The 21,803-nt window shown below is 38.3% G+C and overlaps 1 protein-coding gene across 2 annotated transcripts; it reads right to left on the reverse strand.

The window, feature by feature from the left end:
* Window positions 1-1,509: 1,509 nt before the first annotated feature.
* On the reverse strand, window positions 1,510-21,495 carry LOC134645035 (galactocerebrosidase-like). Of its 2 annotated transcripts, none has more exons than XM_063498272.2 (17): window positions 21,233-21,495; window positions 21,015-21,083; window positions 20,876-20,939; window positions 20,442-20,555; window positions 19,896-20,035; window positions 18,816-18,854; window positions 15,570-15,700; window positions 11,521-11,676; window positions 11,192-11,316; window positions 10,660-10,787; window positions 9,328-9,417; window positions 9,154-9,243; window positions 8,921-9,065; window positions 8,634-8,814; window positions 8,284-8,447; window positions 5,766-5,842; window positions 1,510-5,134 (listed from the first exon to the last, which is right to left on the reverse strand). In XM_063498272.2, the coding sequence occupies exons 1-17, from the start codon at window positions 21,371-21,373 to the stop codon at window positions 4,991-4,993; spliced, it is 1,998 nt and encodes a 665-aa protein (XP_063354342.1). In that variant the 5' UTR covers window positions 21,374-21,495; the 3' UTR covers window positions 1,510-4,990. The 2 variants fall into 2 exon arrangements, with proteins under 2 accessions (XP_063354342.1, XP_063354341.1); XM_063498271.2 differs by lacking the exon at window positions 15,570-15,700 and adding an exon at window positions 18,502-18,629 and having other exon boundaries at window positions 1,512-5,134; window positions 21,233-21,493.
* Between the last annotated feature and the right edge of the window lie 308 nt (window positions 21,496-21,803).

A 21,803-nucleotide genomic window follows, 5' to 3' on the forward strand; every position in this document is an offset into this window, starting at 1 on the left:
TTTTCAACAACCCCAATCATGGAGGAAAGAAAGAACACAGATGTCATGAACAGCATGGAGTAGAGTGAGTGTTTAAAAAAACAAACACAAAAACAACACAAAAACAAAACAGGTGATCACCTTTGGTAAGCCTGCTTAAATTGTCGTATTCATGGGATGCAACAGTGTTATAAGAGTTTCTGAAATTACGATTTCCATTTCCTTTGGCCATGGTACTCAGAAGTTTACATTAGTTCGGACAATCTAGGACTGGAAAAATGAGTAAGACAAACACCTAGACCAGTATTTTGCCCTGACTTTCTCCACAGAATTTGTATATCTAATCCTAACCTGGAGATTTCTACTGACTAAACCAAATCCCAGTGTTATTCCACTTTTGACAACTAGGGTACTCAAAACATAGGAAACAGATTAGGATTGGACCCTAAAGTTAGTGATTTTATGAATGTAAATTAAAATGTAGATTTTAATGTAGATTTTAATTGTCCACCATCCATACAGTGGTCCTTATTAAAAAACTATCTGATTTAGTTTATTGCTCGAGTGTCTAAACACATAATATTGCTAATACATAATAAATAATGCGTTTTTTCATTAAAACAACTGAATGAACAAATATTGCTGGCTCTGGCGTTATCACAATATCAGTTTAGTAAACTTGTTTTCTGCAGGAGGCTCAGGTTACACTACACTTGTGGTTGGCTTTCTATTTGATTTATTCAAAGCAGTTAAGACAATATAAAGTCAAACTACAAAATCATTTACAATCACATCAAACAAAGTTCCAGGATTCAGTGCCATATGATATATTTTTTTCTATGTGGAGGAGATGGAGGCAACCGCCAAGACATTAAGTATTATTTTTGAGAAGCGTGGTGCGTTGAAACTTAGCTGTTTTGAAAACAGATGCAACAAATGAGGGGTGGAGCCCATTGAGGAAACTGAGGGATGCTCCTATGGTAGTGACAAGCCAACTACATGGCTAACACCAAATACTAATATGATCATTTGATTCTAACACCAGGCTATAAGGCACATCCTGTACAAGTGTGATATTAAGAAAACAGAAGAAAATACAGTCAACCTGGACATCAGATTGTAAAGTGTTCATTAAGTTAAATGGAACACCGGAGCAGGCAAAGGTCTTAGTCATTAAAGAGCTGGCGGAATTAGAAAAATACGGCTGATAAAATGTAAGGCAAAGCATTGGGATGGTCGATGGTACTTTCAATGAATTGTCAAATTGGTTGGTACTTGGCTTAGACAAAGTATTGTTAAAGGTGATGGTATGTGGATAAGATATATAATAAAGTCAGATGTCTGACAGATTTCAAGTAACAAATCAAATGGATGTTGAAACTGGGACACTGGGGTATGATAGCAATATAGATCCTGACTGTAATTTTTTTACCAAAATGTTAAAGGACTGTAATTATTATACAATGGAACAATTTAATAGGAACATAGAGCGGGGTAAGAATATAACCATGGTTCATTTCAATAGTAGAAGTCTATATGCAAACTTTCAATTTATTAAAGAATATATAGCACAGTTTAATCCATCATTTGATGTGATAGCAATATCAGAGACTTGGATAAACACTGGAAAAGAAGAGGATTTTGAGATAGAGGGATATGAATTCCTCCACTTAGGACTAATAAAAAAGGAGGTGGGGTGGCACTCTATGTTGATAAAAATTTAAGGTTTGAAAAAATGAGAAGAATGACGAGGGTGGTAGATGGAGTGATGGAATGTATAACAGTGGAAATAAATATGAAAAAACAGAAAAATATGATTGTCAGTTTCATATATAGAACACCAGGGTCAAAGATTGAGACTTTTAAGGACATTATGGAGGACTTATATACAAATCTGAATCAGAAAAGAATGTTTATTTGTGGAGACTTTAATATTGATTTATTGAACCCAAATCATAATAAGAGTATTGAAGAATTTATTGATTCAATGTATTGTATGGGATTATTTCCCCTGATAACAAGACCGACGAGATTAACCACTCATGGTGCAACTCTATTAGATAATATTTTTACAAATGTAATGGAAGAAAATATAAAAGGCAGGATATTGATAAATGATATAAGTGACCACTTACCAGTTTTTGTAACTTATGACTGTTGCTATAAAGTTCATAGAAATGAATGTAAGACGATATATAAAACAATTAGAACAGAAAAGACAATGCATTGTCTCAAAATGAGTTAATAAAACAAGATTGGACTATTGTATATAAACACAAGGATGTCAATAAAGCCTATGAGGCATTCTTAAGCATATTCATGGCCTTATTAGAGAAAAACAGCCTACTCATTGAAGTCAACAGGAAAGATAAGTATGCAGGAAGATCATGGATGACGAAGGGACTGCAAAGTGCCTGTAAAAAAAAGAACACCTTATATAGAGAATTCATTAAAAAGAGAACTACAGAATCTGAGAAAAAATATAAAAAGTATAAAAATAAATTAACTAACATAATAAGAACTTGTAAAAAAGAATACTTCATCAAAAAGTCAGAAGATAATAAAGATAGCATGAAAGGGATATGGAAGGTATTAAATAGTATAATAAAAAATGGACCAAGGACTAATGACTACCCTGGGTATTTTATGGAAGGGACAAATACTATTAGTAAAATGAACGAAGTAGTAAATGGATTCAATGAATTTTTTGTAAATATATAGGGCCAAAACTGGCTGCGGAAATAAAGGTTGATATGACAGAAAGGGAGACTGGAGGAAACATTGAAAGGAATGCAAGTTCAATGTTTTTAAGAGCAGTGGAAGAGAAGGAGATATATGATATTGTCAGTGGACTTAAGAACAAAACAAGTACTGACTGTCATATTGATATGGTAACGGTAAAGAGAGTAATTGATGGTATTGTAAAACCGCTACAATATATTTTTAATTTGTCTTTCCAGGAAGGGGTTTTTCCACAAAAAATGAAAGTTGCAAAAATTATTCCCATTTATAAATCAGGTGGAAAGCATTGTTTTACAAATTATAGACCAGTGTCGGTACTCTCCCAGTTTTCTAAGATACTGGAAAAACAATTTCTAAAAAGATTTGATAGCTTTGTGGATAAACATGAATTGTTGGCGAATTGCCAGTATGGGTTTAGAAATAATAGATCAACAGTTTTGGCATTGATGGATTTAATGGAAGAAATAACAGAATGTATGGATAACAAGAAGTATGCACTTGGAGTCTTTCTAGATCTAAAAAAAGCATTTGATACTGTTGACCACAAAATTCTAATAATCAAACTGGAAAAATATGGGTTTAGGGGTGTGGTATTGGATTGGATAAAAAGCTATGTGATGAATCGACAGCAATATGTACAAATAAATGAGTTTAAATCTAAATTGATGGATATTGAATGTGGAGTACCTCAAGGATTAGTATTGGGTCCGAAAATGTTTATTATGTATATAAATGATATTTGTAAAGTATCGAAGATACTAAAGTTTGTAATTTTTGCAGATGATACCAATATACTTTGTTCAGGTGTGGAATTTCAACAGGTTTTGGAGGTGATCACACAGGAGTTAAAGATATTAAAGAAGTGGTTTGATAGAAACAAATTGTCCTTAAATTTAAATAAAACAAAATTTATGTTATTCGGAAACTATAAGAAAAACATTAACATTGAAATTTGTGTTTATAATGTATATCTAGAAAGGGTTAATACCATAAAATTTCTTGGTGTGATCATTGATCATAAGGCCTGTTGGAAATCACACATCACTTATGTGAGGGGAAAGTTAGCACGGGGCATTGCTGTCTTGGGGAAAGTAAAACAATTTCTGGATAGGAAAACATTGTATATGTTATATTGTGCTTTACTATTATCATACATGAGTTATTGTGTAGAGGTTTGGGGAAATACATATAAAAGTAATATTCAGACTATAATCATAATGCAGAAAAGGGCCATTACACTAATAAATCAGGAGGGGTATAGGGCTCACACAAACGCACTCTTTATTAAGACACAAGCTATAAAATTCCAGGATCTGGTGAAGTTTAAAACAATGCAAATAATATATAAGGCAAGGAAAGGGATGCTCCCAATCAAAATAAGTAAATGGTTCTTAGAAAGAGAAGGGAGGTATAATTTTAGAGGGAAGTGGAATTTAAAAATACAAAGAGTAAGAAAACTTTGAAAAGGATATCTATTTCAATAGCGGGTGTTAAATTCAGGAATGAGTTAAAAGAAGAAATAAAGGTCAGTAGTGATATAAACCAGTTTAAAATAAAACTCAAAAAAGAAATTTTAAATAAGTATAAGAATGAAGAAAATGCAATTAACCCAAGACAGCAGTCAAACTGATGATTATTTTCTTCTGCAAATTAGCAAACCTAAATATAGTTTTAGTTGAACATGAGAAAATATTTTTTTGTGATGTTATGTTCTAAGTTGAAGGCATTGTATACGTTTTTGTTGTTCAAATTTAGATGATGAGGATGTAAACCTGAGGGGGTAGGGCTAAATAAATATATACTTCTGCCTACTCCTTTTCAAACAACTGCATGGAATGATTTTATGAAATGTTGGTGAATGTATATGTTTGAAATAAAAATGAACTGAACTGAACTGATTCTGATGTGCTAAAAACACACGATTCACTACAAGTTATGCCCCAACACATTTCCAGCCTTATCTTGAAGTCTTGGCATCTCTTCAAAGAAAGGTCTTAAACCAGTGTTTTGTTGGCTGTGAGCTGTAGAAAGACATTAGTTTCTGTTCGGGACTGAGGTTTGATATGACAGGATCATTCCAACAAAAACACAGTGATGCATAATTACATGGTAATTAAATACTATAACCCATTTCTGTCAATACAATGCCCAAAATTTTACACACAACATGATTATTATGCTTGAAGCTATCGGCTGTAAAGTACTAATCACGTCCATAAATGAATCAGGACATTCAGCATAGTGTAAATCATGATTTAAAGTTAATTCATCACTCTGCCACCAAAGCAAAGTTATCAAACTGGGCCAGTTCAAATGAGCGTGTTCCTATGGCAGCCCAGCCAGCCTTTGGGGTCAGTACCACAGCATTCTTCCACAGAGGGTATCCATTCAGTGACCCTGATGCATACTGTCCCTACAGTAAAGAGAAAAACATCTTTACATTTTCAAATCCATGTAACAAGATACAATGTGACTTTTCATAGGTTAATTCGTAAATTAATGTGGCTGTTGACAAGACAGGCATATTGCTGAAATGTTTAGTTACAGTGTGTCAACACAATAACCTACATCAGAAAGGACTGTTCCTGCACAGCTACCAACAAGCAGGACTGATTACTGCCCCCAGTTAATTGTATCGTCAAGGTTATAATCCTTCATTTTTATTTTGCCTTCATATATGATCTGTTTACCTTGCCTTTTTTCAGTACAACCTCAAGTGTGACTTCTGTTATTTCTTGATTTTGACATACTGTATTAACACACCTACAAATCTACAAATCAACTAAAAAAACCCTCCACATAAAATCCAAGTAGGAAAAAGGCAGTTTGTTTTACTTTGTCTTGCTAATACATCATCTTAAATCTCTCATGTGATTTAGATGCTGACTAAAGATACTATTAATAATGAGAGTAGCTAATCTGAGTTGATCTAATCTCCAAGTCCTAACATGGTTTATTGGATTAAAAACTCCTTTAATCATCATAACAGTGGAAGAAGTGAGAGTATAAAGAAACATTAGAAATAGTAAAAAGTGTCTACTTACTTTTACAGTGAGTGACAAGGTGTACCACCTATGTACCTCAGTACCAGACTGTCCCTCTGCGAGTACAGTCTCGCCAACTGTTGACAAAAGAACAGTGATGAGAGGCACAGCAACAACAAACTGTCCAACTATGGAAATTATGGAGAAACTGTCTACGAAATAAAAGACTACAAGTGATGATTTTGGTTTTCAGTTTGGAGTTAAGTGTGATGAACCAATTCAATTCTATTTTATTTATACAGTGCCAAATCCTAACAGCAGTGTCCTCAAGGAGCTTTGTCAATACTGTCAGTACTCTTGGTGCAGGATTTTGGATCATCTGAAGGCTTTTCAGGGAGTTTTTAGGACATCCTGATAATAACAAATTACAGTAGTCCAGCCTAAAAGTAATACATGCATGAACCTGTATTTCAGCGTCACTCTGAGACATGATATTTCTCATTTTAAAGATATTGCACAAATGGAAGAAAGTAGTCCTACATATTTGTTTAATATGCACACAGAAGGACATACCCTGGTCAGAAACAACTACAAGATTCCACACAGTGTTACTGGAGGCCAAGGTAATGCCAATCAGAGTAAGCCTCTGGTTAGATACCATATTTCTAAGATTTTTGTGGCCGACTATAACAACCTCAGTTTTATCTGAATTCGGAAGCAGGAAATTAGAGGTCATCCAACTCTTTATGTCTTTTAGACATTCCGGCAGTTTAACTATATTGGCGTGTCATCTGGCTTCATGGAAAGACAAAGCAGGGTATCATCTCTATAGTACTGAAAATGTATGATATGCCCTCTAATGACACCTCCTAAAGGAAGCAAGTATAATGTACATAAAATTAGCCCAAGCATAGAGCCCTGTGGAACTCCATAATTAACCTTAGTGTTTGAAGAAGACTCCTTAACAGGAAAAAAATTGGAGTCTATTAGATGACAAACCACTGCAGTGCAGTCAGTCATGGAGCTACTCCAGCGCTCCATTAATAAACAGCTAACAATGCACCCGGACTGCGCTGTGATCGTGGCAGGAGATTTTAACCATGCAAACCTGAAATCTGTCCTGCCTGGATTCTTTAAAAACGTGAGCTTTCCGACAAGCGAAAACAACACACTTGACCAGGTCTACACCAACATCCCAGATGCTTACAAAGCCACCCCACTGCCTCATCTTGGACTCTCAGACCATCTCTCTCTGTCCCTGATCCCTGCTTATAAACCTCTAATTCAAAGACAAAAACCATCTGTAAAAACAGTACGAGTGTAGACCGTGGAAGCCACCACGGCCCCACAAGACTGTTTTGATAACATGAATTGGAGTGTATTTGCAGAAGGATCAGACTTGGAGGGCCACACATCTGCTGTACTCTCATTCATCATCTTCTGTAATGAGAGTGTAACAACAATAAAGACTGTTAAAGTGTTCCCGAACCAGAAGCCATGGCTCAACAGTGAGGTGCGAGCCCTACTAAGAGCATGGGACAGTGCCTTCAGATCAGGAGACCAACAAAGAGGCACGCCAATCTCTGCTTAAAGTAGGGCTGTGCGATATGACCAAAATCTCATATCCCGATATAAGACATCTATTGTCCCGATAACGATATAAATCACAAAAATGTAACATTTTCTGTAAATTCTGTGAATCTCGGGCAGCTCGACTTGCGTGAAGTGTTTCCAGCTGGGCGTCGTGGACCTGGAGTCGAGTGTTTTAACCGATGCATGAAACTATACATTTTTAGACGTAAGTTGTAACGGCCGCTGTTTTCTTTGTGAGTATTTATTACACAGCGTGCTGTGGGGAAAAGCCTGTTCTAACGTTTGAGTCTAAGGTTTATTTTTTAGCACCTGACGGCTCTTTTTGGCTTTTCATCCGTAAATACTGTGCATCTTTCACGTGATTCAGTTTATTTTGAAAAGTCTCAACAGGATCTTGAGCTTTATTGTGAAAGGCTTACGTGGAAAATAAACAAGCGGACACGCGGTGGTTTTACCGTCGTTGTTGCTAACGACAACGCATAAAAACAGGCGCTTGTCCGTCTGTAGTGTGGTTATCTTAAATATAAGAGAAAGAGAGAACTTTAAGAAATCAATATAGCCACTACAGTGACCATCAAAACAATGAAAAAATATTGCTGTAAACAGTTTATTTTGCGACACCACGAAGCAAACGATAGCGTAAAATGATTTTTACGCTTTTTAAATAAAATGTATTATTATCATTTTTAATAAAATCAATCCTCTGTAGATGATCAGTTACTTGTTTTAGAACTGTTCTTTCAAAAATTTGAGAAAGAGTTGACAAATCTAATATTTATGTTAGGCCATTTTTCAAAAGGTTGAAGACTGGCCTAGAACTAGCTAAGACAGCAGGATCAAGTAATAGCTTTGTAATTAATTGTTTAACTAGTGGAACATTAAAACCCTGTGGTACACAGCCCATTAATAAAGACAGATTGATCATTTTTTAAGACATCTTTGAGCACTCTTATATAAGGTTGGAGCAGATACAGATTGTACTGACCAAGATCATTGGTAACTTTGTAGGTGCCATCAGCAAACACCCAGAAGAAGACTCCTTTAGCACTGCGGATTGACTGTCCCCCTTTATCCACTCTGGCTGCTATGAACACACCACCAGCATTCATCTTCTCCAAGAAGACGTCACATGTCACTGTCAGGTTCTGCCTGTATAAAATAACAATGTAACAGGGTGGAGAAAATATATATATATATTTTGTGTGTGTGTGTGTGTGTGTGTGTGTGTCTGCCTGCCTCCTGAGCCACAGACACCCCATGGATTACTTTAGTTGGGTTAGTGATAGTAGTGACTAACCCAACTAAAGTAATCATAGTAGTCACAGGTCTACTCACCAGTAATAGTCTCCGATGACACTAATGGTCTGATCAGCATCCGTTGCCCATGTGATGGGCCTTTCTGTCAGAACCTGTCTTAAGGTGAAAACGTGAGGTCCAGGATCAGTCAGGTTAATGTAGTACTCAAACACTCCTGTCTGATCAGCAAAGTATGGAGCTTCTGAAAAAGGTGGGCTCCCTATACATACACAGAAGCAGATTTAAAATAAAGGTCACTTTTTCTGTCATTTTAATGGACGTTAAAAATTCGGTGAGATTTGGGGTCATGCACATGGTTAACTTACGAACATCAAAGTCATCCTTGTACACTTTAGGGAAGCGAGCTGAGGGAGGTGGGTCGGGATAGCTGCCTTTGCTTCCTGTGCTAACAGTGGTCAGTGTGTAAACCTCGTCTTCAGCCAGATTCAGGGTAAACGAGCCATCTACAAGCTAATGTCATATAAAGACAGTGTTACAGTTGACAAACTGGTGCCCACATATCACTGAGGTGAATCTTTCTTCAGAGTGTAAACAATACCTTCAGTGGTTTTAGTTTCTCAAAAAAGGAAGGCTTGTTCGTCTTAAAGTCAAACTGTGACCGCCACACTTGGAGCTCTTTAATGGATGCCTAAGAAGAAATAAATAATCTTGAACATCAGAGATGTACAAGTCAGAAACTCTCAGCAGATTCAAGAAGATAACATGAACTTACAAAAGACCCCTTTAGCCAGAAAGTTGCATTTTGGGATGTTACATTAAAGGGAGGTAGTGGAGGTCTTATGCACACTGAATGATTGTGAGTCTATAAAGGAAACAAAAAGCTTTGTTAAAAGGAGCATTCCAAACATTAGAAAGCAGAGTTGGATGTGGCTGATAGTGCTCATATGTTTGAGCTATATATTTATATGTATTTGAGCTACACACATACACACACACAAAAAAACCCCCAAAAAAACATTGTCTACAGAGTCGGCTAAAATGGTTTTACTACTAATAATAATGATACATTTTATTTCAGGGCGTCTTTCTAAAACCCAAGGTCACCTTAGAAAGAGAAAAAGATATCAATAAAACAGTGGATTAAAATAGTTTAAAATAAATTAGAATACAAAAAACAACAACAAATAAACAAGATTTGACAGCAAAAAAGATCTGAATTAAAGCCAGTAAACCAGTTTAAACAAGTAGTTTTTGAGCTGTGACTTAAATAAGGGAAGGGAATCTATAGTTCTTATCTCTGCAGGAAGTGAGTTCCAGAGCCGAGGAGCCAAGAGACTGAAAGCTCTGTTCCGCATAGTGATAAGATGATAAGACTCTCTGCTTGTATTTGGCATGACTTGTAATGAACAAAAGTAGAGGCCAACTTTAAGCCAATAGTACATCTTCATTGAGTTCTTGATGAAGGCTCTTAGGGTCCTGTTGTCAGTCATGTTGTACATTTCTAGCCACTCCAGGATCCATGTGTGAGGCATTGAGTTGGCATTGTCTTTCTTATAGTCAACCCAGGTGGTGCACAAGTTGGTCAGTCTGGTCTTACGGTCTACAGACTGCTCCATCTACCAGGAACTGATGTTTTGCCCCCTCTGATGTTTATGTCAATTTCTTTGGTTCCCTGCTCATGTTCAGCCATGTGCCTGTTCATCTTAGCCGCTGTGAGATCTGACAAGAGCTTCCGTGTGTTGTTGAGGCCTGTTATTGGCCAGTAGTTGGATGAGACCAGTCCCTTCTGGGGATCCTTACTGGATCCTGTTCAGGGAGGCTCATGGTGTCAGCTCTTAGATCCACTAACCACTAAGCATTGTAGTTATCTGTTGCGTCCTTTTCCCATATGTTCTTCCAGTGTTTCTGTCTCCAACCTGGGTGGGGCTATTCTGATATTATTATTTCAGTGCTACTGAGTACACCAGACTGAAAGCGAATTACTAAAAAGTATGTTAATATTTAAAAATATGAAAACTAAATTAAATTAAATTGACATGTTCGGTACTTATTTTACCAGCTCTGTGTGTGTGTGTGTGTGTGTGTGTGTGTGTAACTAACTTACCATTGTTTCTATGACAACAGTGAGATTTCCCTTCCCATCAGTCAAAGCAATATAGCTTCCACCTTGTGCCAGATGTCCAACAGTCTGCAGGTAGGTCCATCCTGGCTGGGTGAACTGTGTGGTGTGGGCTGCAAGGAAAACATTTGAAAACAAAGGGTTACAAAACAATCGCTCAGCCAGACCCAACAACTGTCAAACTAATTCACTTCTAAAAAAAATCAGATTGCTCTCATGCCAAAACTTTCACCAACCCATCAAATCTGTCTCACAAGTGAGATGTCTTCTAATGACATGCAGTCTACCCCATCAGTATGCAACATACAGTCAACACTAAAAATGTAGTGACATAATGAATTATATTTACTCAGAACCTAAGGGTTAGTGTCATGATTTCTGGATTTAAAAGTACACTGCCGACCTTTATGATCCACGATAAATAAGTAACAGAACACCCTCTAATAACTTTGCTATTATGAGAAATGTTATGTTGATCTGAAACACATTTTCAAACTATCTGTCTCTGTATGCAGACCCGTGATCCAAATTGGAGACTCGACCACATAATTGCCACTCCAGGGCTCCTCAGCTGTCATGAGCCCGTCCCTGCCGAATGGGAGATCCTCATAATAGCTGGCCACCAGATTCCAGGAGATGGTGCTGGAGGAAGGATCACAGTCATTAACCACATTGTTCGACATTAAGGCTTAACAGTCTGTCCAAAGCATGTATTCACCAAGTTTACACTTTATTCTAACTAAAAATAAACTTACCATCAAACTGATTAAAATTCAACAAATTTAATATACATTCTGTGAAATGCTTAATATTTTGCTAGCATGTACTGCTTGTTTTTTAACTTACGCAGTCATTTGTCCATTGACATAGTTCTGGTTGAGGATACGAGCCCAACAACCTCCTCCCACCTCATTGTTAAAGGTGCTGTAGTCCTCTGACGACCACAGCTTCTTCTGTGTCTTCAGGGCCTCTGTTATTGTGGTGGTACCCGGGTAGTGAGCCCTGATCACCACATACAAAAGTCAAGTCAAGTCAAAATTTATTTCTATAGCACATTTGAAAGACTAGTGTACATCAAAGTGCTTCACAATAAAACCGCAATGCGGGCAGAACAAGGAACAAGTAGAACAGTTACAATTAAAATTACATTGCATGGTGTAGTGCAGGCCAAATGAAAGTCAAACTAATTTGCTTCAAAAGCTAAGTTGAACAGGTGTGTTTTAAGCATGATTTGAATGGCTGAGTTGATTCCGATTTACGGATATCAACTGGGAGATTATTTCAGAGTCTAGGGGCGGCAATGTCAAAGGCACGGTCACCTCTGGTTTTTAAACAAGACCTTGGTTGCATTACGAGCAGTTGGCTGGAGGATCTTAGTGCTCTCTTTGGGTTGTACAGATCAAGGAGATCAGTTAGGTAGCTAGGGGCCAGGTTATTTAGAATTTTAAAAGTGAGCAGAAGGATTTTGAAATCCATGCGATATTTGACGGGAAGCCAGTGTAAGTTAGCGAGGGTAGGGGTGATGTGCTCATGCCTTCTAGTGCCAGTTAAGAGGCGTGCTGCCACATTTTGGACTAATTGCAGGAGCTGAAGGAGGGAGAGTTGGAGCTCCAAGTAAAGAGAGTTGCAATAGTCCAATCTGGACATACAAAAGGTCAATCTTGGTGATCACAGTTCAGATTTCTGTATTCAAGCTGTTTCCATACAGCAAAAACAAACAAAAAACACATCATTTTGTTCTATCAATTTAAAAACAAAAAACAATCAAGAACATTAAAACAAATATCTTGGTCTGTACTACATTTGTGCAATAATTGTAATGATTGTGCTTGTAGTATTATCTAGTTTATAGGCCCAGACATGTTAGGCTGCGAAATAATTTAACTTCAAGGTTGCAATTAAATTCAGCGTGCGCAGAACTCAGCACCCTGCACGCACAAAAAAGTTATGTACGCAAGAGTGCCCACTTTGCCCGTGCTGCAACAGTACCCATTATTGTGTGTAGCTCTCTGTGTTCGGAGAGAAATCCTGCTCGCACTTTGACTGCCTCGAGGAGGAGCCCAAAGAAGGACAGGGTCATTAACGAATCATTCACTTTGATGGACACTTCAGGCTGAAGTTACACTGGGACAGCGACAGAAACACATTTTTAAACTCATTTTGTTTACAACTTGAAAAATCAAGTTTGGAACCGTTACGAGTTATTGTTTGCTGTGTCACTGGATTACTTTAATGTTGAAGAAATATTTTAAACCTGAGGATTCTAAGACAAGCTCTGAATCCTCTGCACTGCTGTCCCATTAATCTGTTGCACAGCATTACATAGCTTCTATGATTTAAGCATGCAGCATTCCTAAGAAAGGTAAAATTGCTTCTTAGACATCTGGCTGCAGAGCTCCACTAACTGTGAGTTTAGAGAGCCTGAAATAATATCTAGATGAACCACAATAGATAGTCTGTGGAGTGGACAGAAGAGGAAGATGTGACAGGGTGTCTTTAGTAAGTAGCTCATTGGTCTGAACTAGTGTCTGATCATGCTGTGTAAATCTAAATGGTCTTATATTATATTATGTTACACCCCAAGCTCGTAGCACACCCAGCTTGCAGCAGCTATGTTTTATATGCTTTTTGGTTATCTCTGTGCAGCTAACCACTGGATTAACTTTAGTTATGTCTGTTTTAGATCCACCACTTTGGTCTCTGGGCCTGGACTTGCAGACCAAAGGGAAACGTCACGCATCTATCAGCTGTCTGACAAATATTTTTTGCAGTTTTCTTGAAATTCTTTTAATTTGTTTTAAGTTTATATATTTTCCTTTAAATTACAATATGAGGTGCCATGAATCAACTGTTGTTGTTATTTGGTGCAATATAAATAAAACTGCATTGATTTGAACTGAACTGGCCCATGGAGAGGAGTTTAAATTTCTTGGGGTCTTGCTCAAGAGTGGAGTGGGAGAGACTGATTGATGTGGCATCAGCAGTGCTGCAGGCGTTGTACCAGTCCAGTGTGGTGAGGGAGGAACTGAGCAAAGCTGTAAATTTACCCTCACCAATGACCCCAAGCTGCAGATATTGATGATAAGCTCTGGGCAGCAGAAAAACGAAGGATAGACAATGCTTATTTGTCAAACAGTTCTTTGCCATCATTTCACTAGGTGTTTGTGGCAGTCTAATAAATACTTGGTGTTGTGCTTACAAAACTTCTCAGCTGTAGATATTTAAACAATATTTTCTATTCAGAAAGGACAGGAATTCACAGTTTTAAGGAGGCTACTTTGTATTCTTTATCATTTCCTCAGATGGGAAAGGGTTAGGAACATCAAATGCAGTAGAAACCAAACAACAACAACAACAACAAAACAGATTTATCCTTGAATATCTATCCATCTATGTATATATCCTTACAGTAGATCAAATCTTAAGCTATTTTTTCTCTCTGTACACGCACGCACGCACACGCACACACACCAAAGAAAAACATCATGTGTGATCTACTGCAAACAAAAAAATGTAACCGTAACCTAACCAGCTTTGGAAAACAGAACTGGCTTTTACTATACTTAATACTATACTTAACTATAAGCAATTGAATGAATATTCAAATCTGTTTTATTTATATAGCGTCAAATTACAAAAACAGGTACATCAAAGTGCTTTATATTGTTAGGTAGAGTGAATACCCCAACAATCGTACAGCCCGCTATGAGCAAGCGCTTTGGAGACAGTATGAAAGAAGCACTCCCGTTTAACAGGAAGAAACCTCCAACAGAACCAGGATCAGGGAGTGGGGCCATCTGCTGTGACCGGTTTGATTTAGGTGAGGAAAACAGGACAAAGACACGCTTCGGAAGAGAACCACGGATTAATAAGAACTAATAATTAAATGTAGAGAGATGAGTATAATTCCCACTCTATTTTTAAATACCCTAGGAACCCTAGAAGTAAGATAGCATTCGGAGAGCAAAGTGCTCTCATGTGGTGATACAGTACTATAAGATGGGGCCTGATTATTCAAGACCTTGTATGCAATTAGCAGGATGCCATCCAGGCCAAGCATCTATTTAGATACCATTTTTCTGAGATTAGAAGCAAAAGAAAAAGCAAAACACTTCATCAATGTGATTATGAGACATCTTTATGAGCTGTCTTTTTAAGACATTCCTGCAGTTTAACTAATTGGTGTGTGTTACCCGACTTCATGAATAGATAGAGTTGGGTGTCATCTGCATAGCAGTGAAAATGTATGCTATGTCTTCTAATGATACTGCCCAAGGGATATCAGGTATAGTTTAAACAGAATTGGTCCAAGCACAGAACCCTGTGGAACTCCATAATTAAACTTCGTGTGTGAAGAGGACTCTCCATTTACATGAAAAAAAAAAAAAATGTAGACTATTAGATAGACATGATACAAACCACTGCAGTGCAGTACCTTTAATACCTACCTACAGCATGCTTTAATCACTGTAATAAAATATGGTCAACAGTACTGAACGCTGCACTGAGGTCTAGCAGGACAAGCACAGAGAAGTCCACTGTCAGAGGCCATAAGAAGATCATTCGTGATCTTCAGCAAAGCTGTTTCTGTGCTGTGATAGGTTCTGAAACCTGGATTAAATCCGTCTTAGAAGCTATTAAATGCTGCACTTTGTTTAAACACAAAAGAAAGAATAACAAACTACTCTGTGCTATAGTGCCATCAGAAAAAGGATGTTTTTACTGCTAGTAGTATACATATTACATCACACAGGAAAGGGCAGTGTTTTCAAAGCAGTGATCCAAGTGTTTTATTTTTAAGCAGCAACCATCAGATGACAGCTGGCTGAAGTTTTAGCTGCTGAGGATAGAGAAAATAGCTACTTATACAAACTATGCACAGAGGAGGATCCTACCCTATCACGTCTACAGCTGTGCTCAGCTCAGGGTCTAGCAGCAGAGAGAAGGCAATGGGCTCCCACAGGTTGTCACTGGCTATGATCTTGACCCTCTCCAGACCACTCTTATCCAGAGTGTATCGCAGTAGCTGGTGCAGACAATCACAGTCATAGAGGGAGATTGACAGCAGAGAAGACGGATTCACAGCTAGCACAATTCAGAATTTGTCTATACAATCTTTTCTGCTTCCATATAAAACTTGTATATACAGAACTAGTTTCTCAAGAAACTGGTGGCATTAAACCTGCCTTTACCAAGACTTGATGCAATAGGAGGGACAAACTACAGAGAGACATCTGGCTTAGGCTACGTTTACACTGCAGGTCTTAATGCTCAATTTCGATTTTTTGGTCAAATCCGATTTTTTTTATCTGCTTGTCCACACTACAAATAAATGTGACAGCAAACTAGTGTGAACCCTCAAAGTGGCCTGCATGCGCAAAAGAAGACGTCACACACAACGCGCTCTGTTTAGACTCAGAGCAAACAATATTGTTTTACTGATGGCCCTTAAATACTTTGGACTTTACGTTTCCCAATTTTTGCTTTAAGTTATTTTGTTATTTACATAATAATGTAAATAACCTAATAATTATCCTTATTGCTGTTTTAGAGAGGAGTGGTGCTTCAAAGGATAGTTGCAGATTTCTGTCAGAATCTGCAGATTATACAGTACAAATAAAATGTTCACGTTTCTCCAAAGTTGTCTTCCCAACAGTTGGACTAACATCTACACTGGATGACCAGGAAGCATTCGCGATGTCTTCTCGGGCGCTTCTCCGGAGCTGATAATTGGCGTCTGTCTTTTGTCAGTGACGTAAAAGACGGATTTAATGCGACACGACCATTCAAACAGCAGTCGCTTTCTAAAACATCAGATATGTATCGGATTCAGTACCACATACGAAAGTGACCCAGATCGGATTTGAAAATATCGGATTTGTGCCGTTCACACTGTCATACCATGATCAGCTATGGGTCGCATAGGGAAAAATCGGATTTGATGCGCTTTCGCCTGCAGTGTGAACGTAGCCTTAGAGACAACTAAATGCTGCACTGTTTACTAGCCAATCTGAAAAGCCTTTTTGACAACACGTGAAGTGGCACAAGCTAAGAGCAAAGAGTTTTAACTTATACGCTATATTATACTAGCTGCTTTTAAAATGAGAAAATCTAGGTTTGATATGCATTTATGAGAAAACATCAACGAAAACAGTAAACAGGTTAGGAAATCTGCTGTAGAAACTGTAGTTTATGACTGTGAGACCGTCCTTTGTCTAAAGCAAAGTACACAATGTAATTTGCAGTTAACATTTCAGTGATTCTGTCCATGTTTGGGACGATTTATTAGAAGTCATCATTGAGGTTATGCTTCCCAGTCCTTTAATATTTGATACATTTTGGTGCTCTCTGATGCTACAATGTTACTGTACAGTCTTGAACCTTTACTTTTTTCTTTATATTATGGCAGGAAACGGGACATGCAAGCATCAATTTATATAGTTGGATAGATAGCAATGTCAAAAGAAATCTGCTAATGCAGTGCTAACCAGTCTGGAGGAAAACAAGCTCTGCTGCCTCATTAGTGTATTGTGGAGTAGATGAGATTGGTTGTCTATGATGGAAAGCAGTTTGTTCAGTGTGATCAGCTTCATCTGCTTTTACACTAACTCTTGATATTTGGTATGGTTACCTTTATTTCTTAACAAGCTACCTTTTGTTCTTTTCTGTCAAGATGATCCTACTCTGCTTCAGTAATGTTAATGGATCAGTCCATGACTGATAGTGTTTTTCTGTCCAGGTGTGGTTTTACTACATTGACAGTGTGTTTGGAATTTTTGACATGCTTATAATAAAGTTGTTGCCAATCAGATTTGTTCCAGATGTTATTAAATGTGAAATAAAATATGAGCGTACTTTCCTGCATTCGTAATTCCATCCCCAAACCATCCCCAAATTCATGCCCCAAACCATGCCAGAGCCTCCACTGTGTTTTACAGATGGCTGGAGTCACTGTACCTCACTCCCGTCCTCCTCCATATATATACACTGATCGACCCTCTGTTGTTATTTACTGTGGATATAGATGACCTATATCACTCCTCCTCTAAACCATCAAGCGCATTTGCGAGGTCAGATGCCAACATTGGATAAGAAGGCCTGCTCCAACTCATCCCAAAGGTTTTCTATCAGGTTGAGGTCTGGACTTTGCAGGCCAGTCAAGGTTTTCTTGCAAAACTCACTCATCCATGTATTTGTGGACCTTGCGTTGAGCACTTGTGCTGTCATGTTGGAATACTGTCATTCCCAAACTGTTCCCACAAAGATGGGAGCATGTAATTGTTCAAAATGTCTTATACTGAAGCATTAACTGTTTCTTTTCACTGGAAATAAGAGGCTAAACCCAACTCCGGAAAAACAACTTAGTATCACACTGGAATTCACTGAGCTCCTGAGAGCGACCCATTCTTTTACAAATGTTTGTAGAAGCAGTCTGCATGCCTAGGTGCTTGATTTTTTATTAGTGTGTGGCACAACTGCAGTCATTCATTTTATCCTACAGTACCCAGGAGAGAGAGATGCAAATTAGACTCCAAATTCAATAATCATAATTTCTTAGCACTTATGATTATTGTCTGTATTTGGGAAACATTTATGTTTAAAATTTTTTTAGTGTAGCTTTACTTGTGGAAGGAGAGTGTGCTTTAACAGAGACACACCCAAACTCAGTGGACATTTCGGATTTACGCAATCAGTCGTTAAGCACCAAATAGCCTTCAAGTAAACTTATAGCACATGGTAAAAGTTCTGCTTTTACTGTGCCACCTGGTCCAATGATTTACGCAGTGGGAGCATTTCATTTCAAACTTCTTGAGACTCTGTACTTACCCAATCACATCAACAGAATTATTAAAATATGGGTCAAGGATCATAGAATTAGCGACACTCCAATCGCCGTCTGCTGCGATGATGCCAACATCAGTTAGACCAACTTTATCCAGCATGTTCCGGAGCACCTTTGGCGACAAAGACATGCTCTCAGTGGAACTCAGCTAGAGCTTTAAAATCATCCCAAACACCGTCACACTGCATCTCTCAGTAGGACAACTCAATGTTAGTGGCTGTTTTTCTACTTCAATTTACACTGCAGGCTTCTCGTTATGACAAAAGTACAATGAAAGATTCCAGTAAGTTATGTTTACCTTAATGTACTTGATGTCAAAGCTTTTCTCATTCCAGATCTAAAATGGATGAAAGAGAATTTTAGTTTGCAAACAAACTTTTGCAGGCTCAATTTCCTGCTAAGGCAAATCCATCAATCCAGTATCACGTGGTAAAGCTTTGATGCAACAGGCTTTATAGCAAACTGAACACAGTATTTGCAAAATAATGAAAACAGCCTTTCTTTACCTCAACGGACAAAGATGACTTTTATATTCCAGGCAGGCCTTTCAGTACTAAGCAACTAATAAATGTCATCTGTCACATTTTACAACAAAGTCAGGCTTTAATACGTTCCCACTTACCATGTTAAAGTCACACTTTAGTTGACAGAAACCCTTCATTTTCTAACAGGGCTACTTCCATGCAACAACAGTCGCACAGGATTAAGACAACATGAATAAATCAAAGCCATGTAAGTTACTGTAGAGAGCAATAAGTAACATTTAACATTAACAGAACTAGTTTTTTCCTCCCTGTGTTTGTGGGCTGGTTTTCACTTGGTCACATTACCAGATTCACATCTGCTACTAGAGGTCCATCTTTGTTCCAATTCCTGGTTTATATTTAATGAAATATAGAAGTTGGTAACAGGACTTACATTAGAGAATTTACTGTCACTAGGTGGCTGCAAATAAGTTTCAAATCCAACTAATTTTAAACTGCTTAGTGTTTAGAAGTTTTGACCATTACTACTTTTGGTTATAAAAATCCTGAGAATGCCAGAGATACTGAGAGATACTGCAAGCAGTCAGATGTTCAAACAGTTTAACCAGAGCTCAAAAATGACTGTGTGTGTTTGAAATGTAACAAAGAATTATAATTAATAGCTATATTAATTAATTATAATCCTGATATGAGAGGAAAGTTCAAAACAGGCCAAAAGCCACCAAGCTGCAAAGCATTCACTTTTTGAGGAAGCAGCCTTTGTAAGGACCACACAAGCAATAATCATCCCTACTTCAACACAGATTTACGTGTGTTGAAGTAAAGATGATTATTGCATGAATTTTGTGGGTTTGTGCAGAGCTGCATTCTAATCTGAGAAGTGGTATACACACCCCAACATACTGAATGTCTAGGTCATGGTACTGCTTGGCACCAAGGATCCAGTTCACCACATATGTTGCAGTGACATCCGGGTAGTCATAGGGCCAGTTCTTGCCACGGCCCACCCAACCGGGAAACGCCCAGGGCAAACCTATATGAAAATAAGCAGACACACAAGAAAAGACAATGATTCTTTTTGTGTTACATTTAATATAATTTCACTATCTGGTCACATTTCCAGTCACCCCCACTCTCTCTCCAACAAACTGAGCAGACTTGTTAAAGTTTTCAATAATATCAATATTATTATTGTATTATTTACAAATAAAATAACTGCATACCTTTATATCAAAACTACTTCAGGCAGAAATTCCACGAGGTTTGCCAGTAATACCAAATGTGTTCATGCCAAGAAAAGCAGGAGTGGTCATTTGTAACAACACATGTAGATTCTAAATCTCAGTTTCCTACTATGACATTTTCCCTCTGATGTCTACTGGTTTTGGTTTACTGCTGTCAAGTTATCAGACAGAAAAGGAAACAATGTTTCTTCTTACCTATGAGTGTGATATTTGGGTTCCTCTTCTTGGCCTCTTTCATAAGCCACCACTCGTAGCCTCTGTAGTAGTTCTCATCATTTTCATAGCGCATGTGAGACGGCTCTGTTCCATCTGATCAAGTCAGAGGTTCAGTAATACCAAAAAAATGGAGAGAATCAGTTTATTCTTGAAGTTATACTATGATCCAAAGTGTCTATCTCGATTCCAGCACCAAAATATGTGGTGATTATAGCCAATATCCTATCCATACAAGACTTTAAGATCCATATGAAGCAGATGTCACAAGTGTTTCCTTGTTAAGAAGGAATTTGTGTCATTCTGCTGGACTTTAGCTGCGGGTTATAATGCAGACCTGGCAGCAGAGAAATGGAAATGTAAGAAGTTACAAATTAGAAACTGTCGGGAATATAGTGCGACTAAATGTACGTTACCAGTAGTTTGCGCATCACCTCCGATCTCCACCTTCAGAATGTGTAAAGAAGCTCCAAAGTTTGGCTGAAAATAGGAACACAGAGCAGTGAGTTCCCGTGCTTAAAACTGAACTGTGTGAATGAGTTGCTTCTGCCGTACCTTAAACAGGAAGTCTAGTATCTGGCTGCGGTACGGCTCCGCATAACTCACCAGTAACCGAGACGTCGCCTACATTAAGGCACAAGTCGAAATGTTCTGTTAGTAAAATGATAAGCTAATCAGAGAAACAGAAACGTGCAGGCATGCATAGATCAGCTTGTTCCTGTGGAGGCAGTGTCGTACAAGGAAGTACTCTAGTAAAAGTACACTAAACTCACCCCTCCGCCGCTTAAACCTCCAATTCCATCAAAAACCCTTCCCAACCCCCCGTCATCGCTCAGGACATAATTCTGAGCAGAGCACAAATCCAAAGCCAGGAGGAGAACGGACACTAATAACGCCGACTCTCTGCAGTCCATCCTGAGCGCTAGCTGACAAGACGCTGTACGCGCGCACACATTCTCTATCACATGACAGCGCAGCTGAGCGGCCACGTGACGTTGAAGCCCGTCACACCGGCACGTACCTTTAAGTTAAGTTTATTTCCGGTGTTGTGGTACTCTATCCTACCTTTGCTACCTACGTCACGTAGGGTAGGTCATTTAGGGGCTTTGGAGTTGACGTCACGCCGCAATGCATTGTGGGAGCGCGGCACTAGTGATAGTGAGATGAAGGCCGTTTATCAATGCCCAAGTACGCGAGTACGTACTCGCGTTCTCGGTGAGTACGTACTCGCCGAGAACGCACGGGAGTACGTACCCGCCGAGAACGCGAGCACGGACTCGCGATGTGTACAATTGGAACACCTGCGTACGTGATGATGTCACAGGTCCGGAGTTTTTACTGCCC

The sequence above is a fragment of the Pelmatolapia mariae genome, linkage group LG16_19 (assembly GCF_036321145.2).
Source record: "Pelmatolapia mariae isolate MD_Pm_ZW linkage group LG16_19, Pm_UMD_F_2, whole genome shotgun sequence".
Taxonomy (NCBI): Eukaryota; Metazoa; Chordata; class Actinopteri; order Cichliformes; family Cichlidae; genus Pelmatolapia; species Pelmatolapia mariae.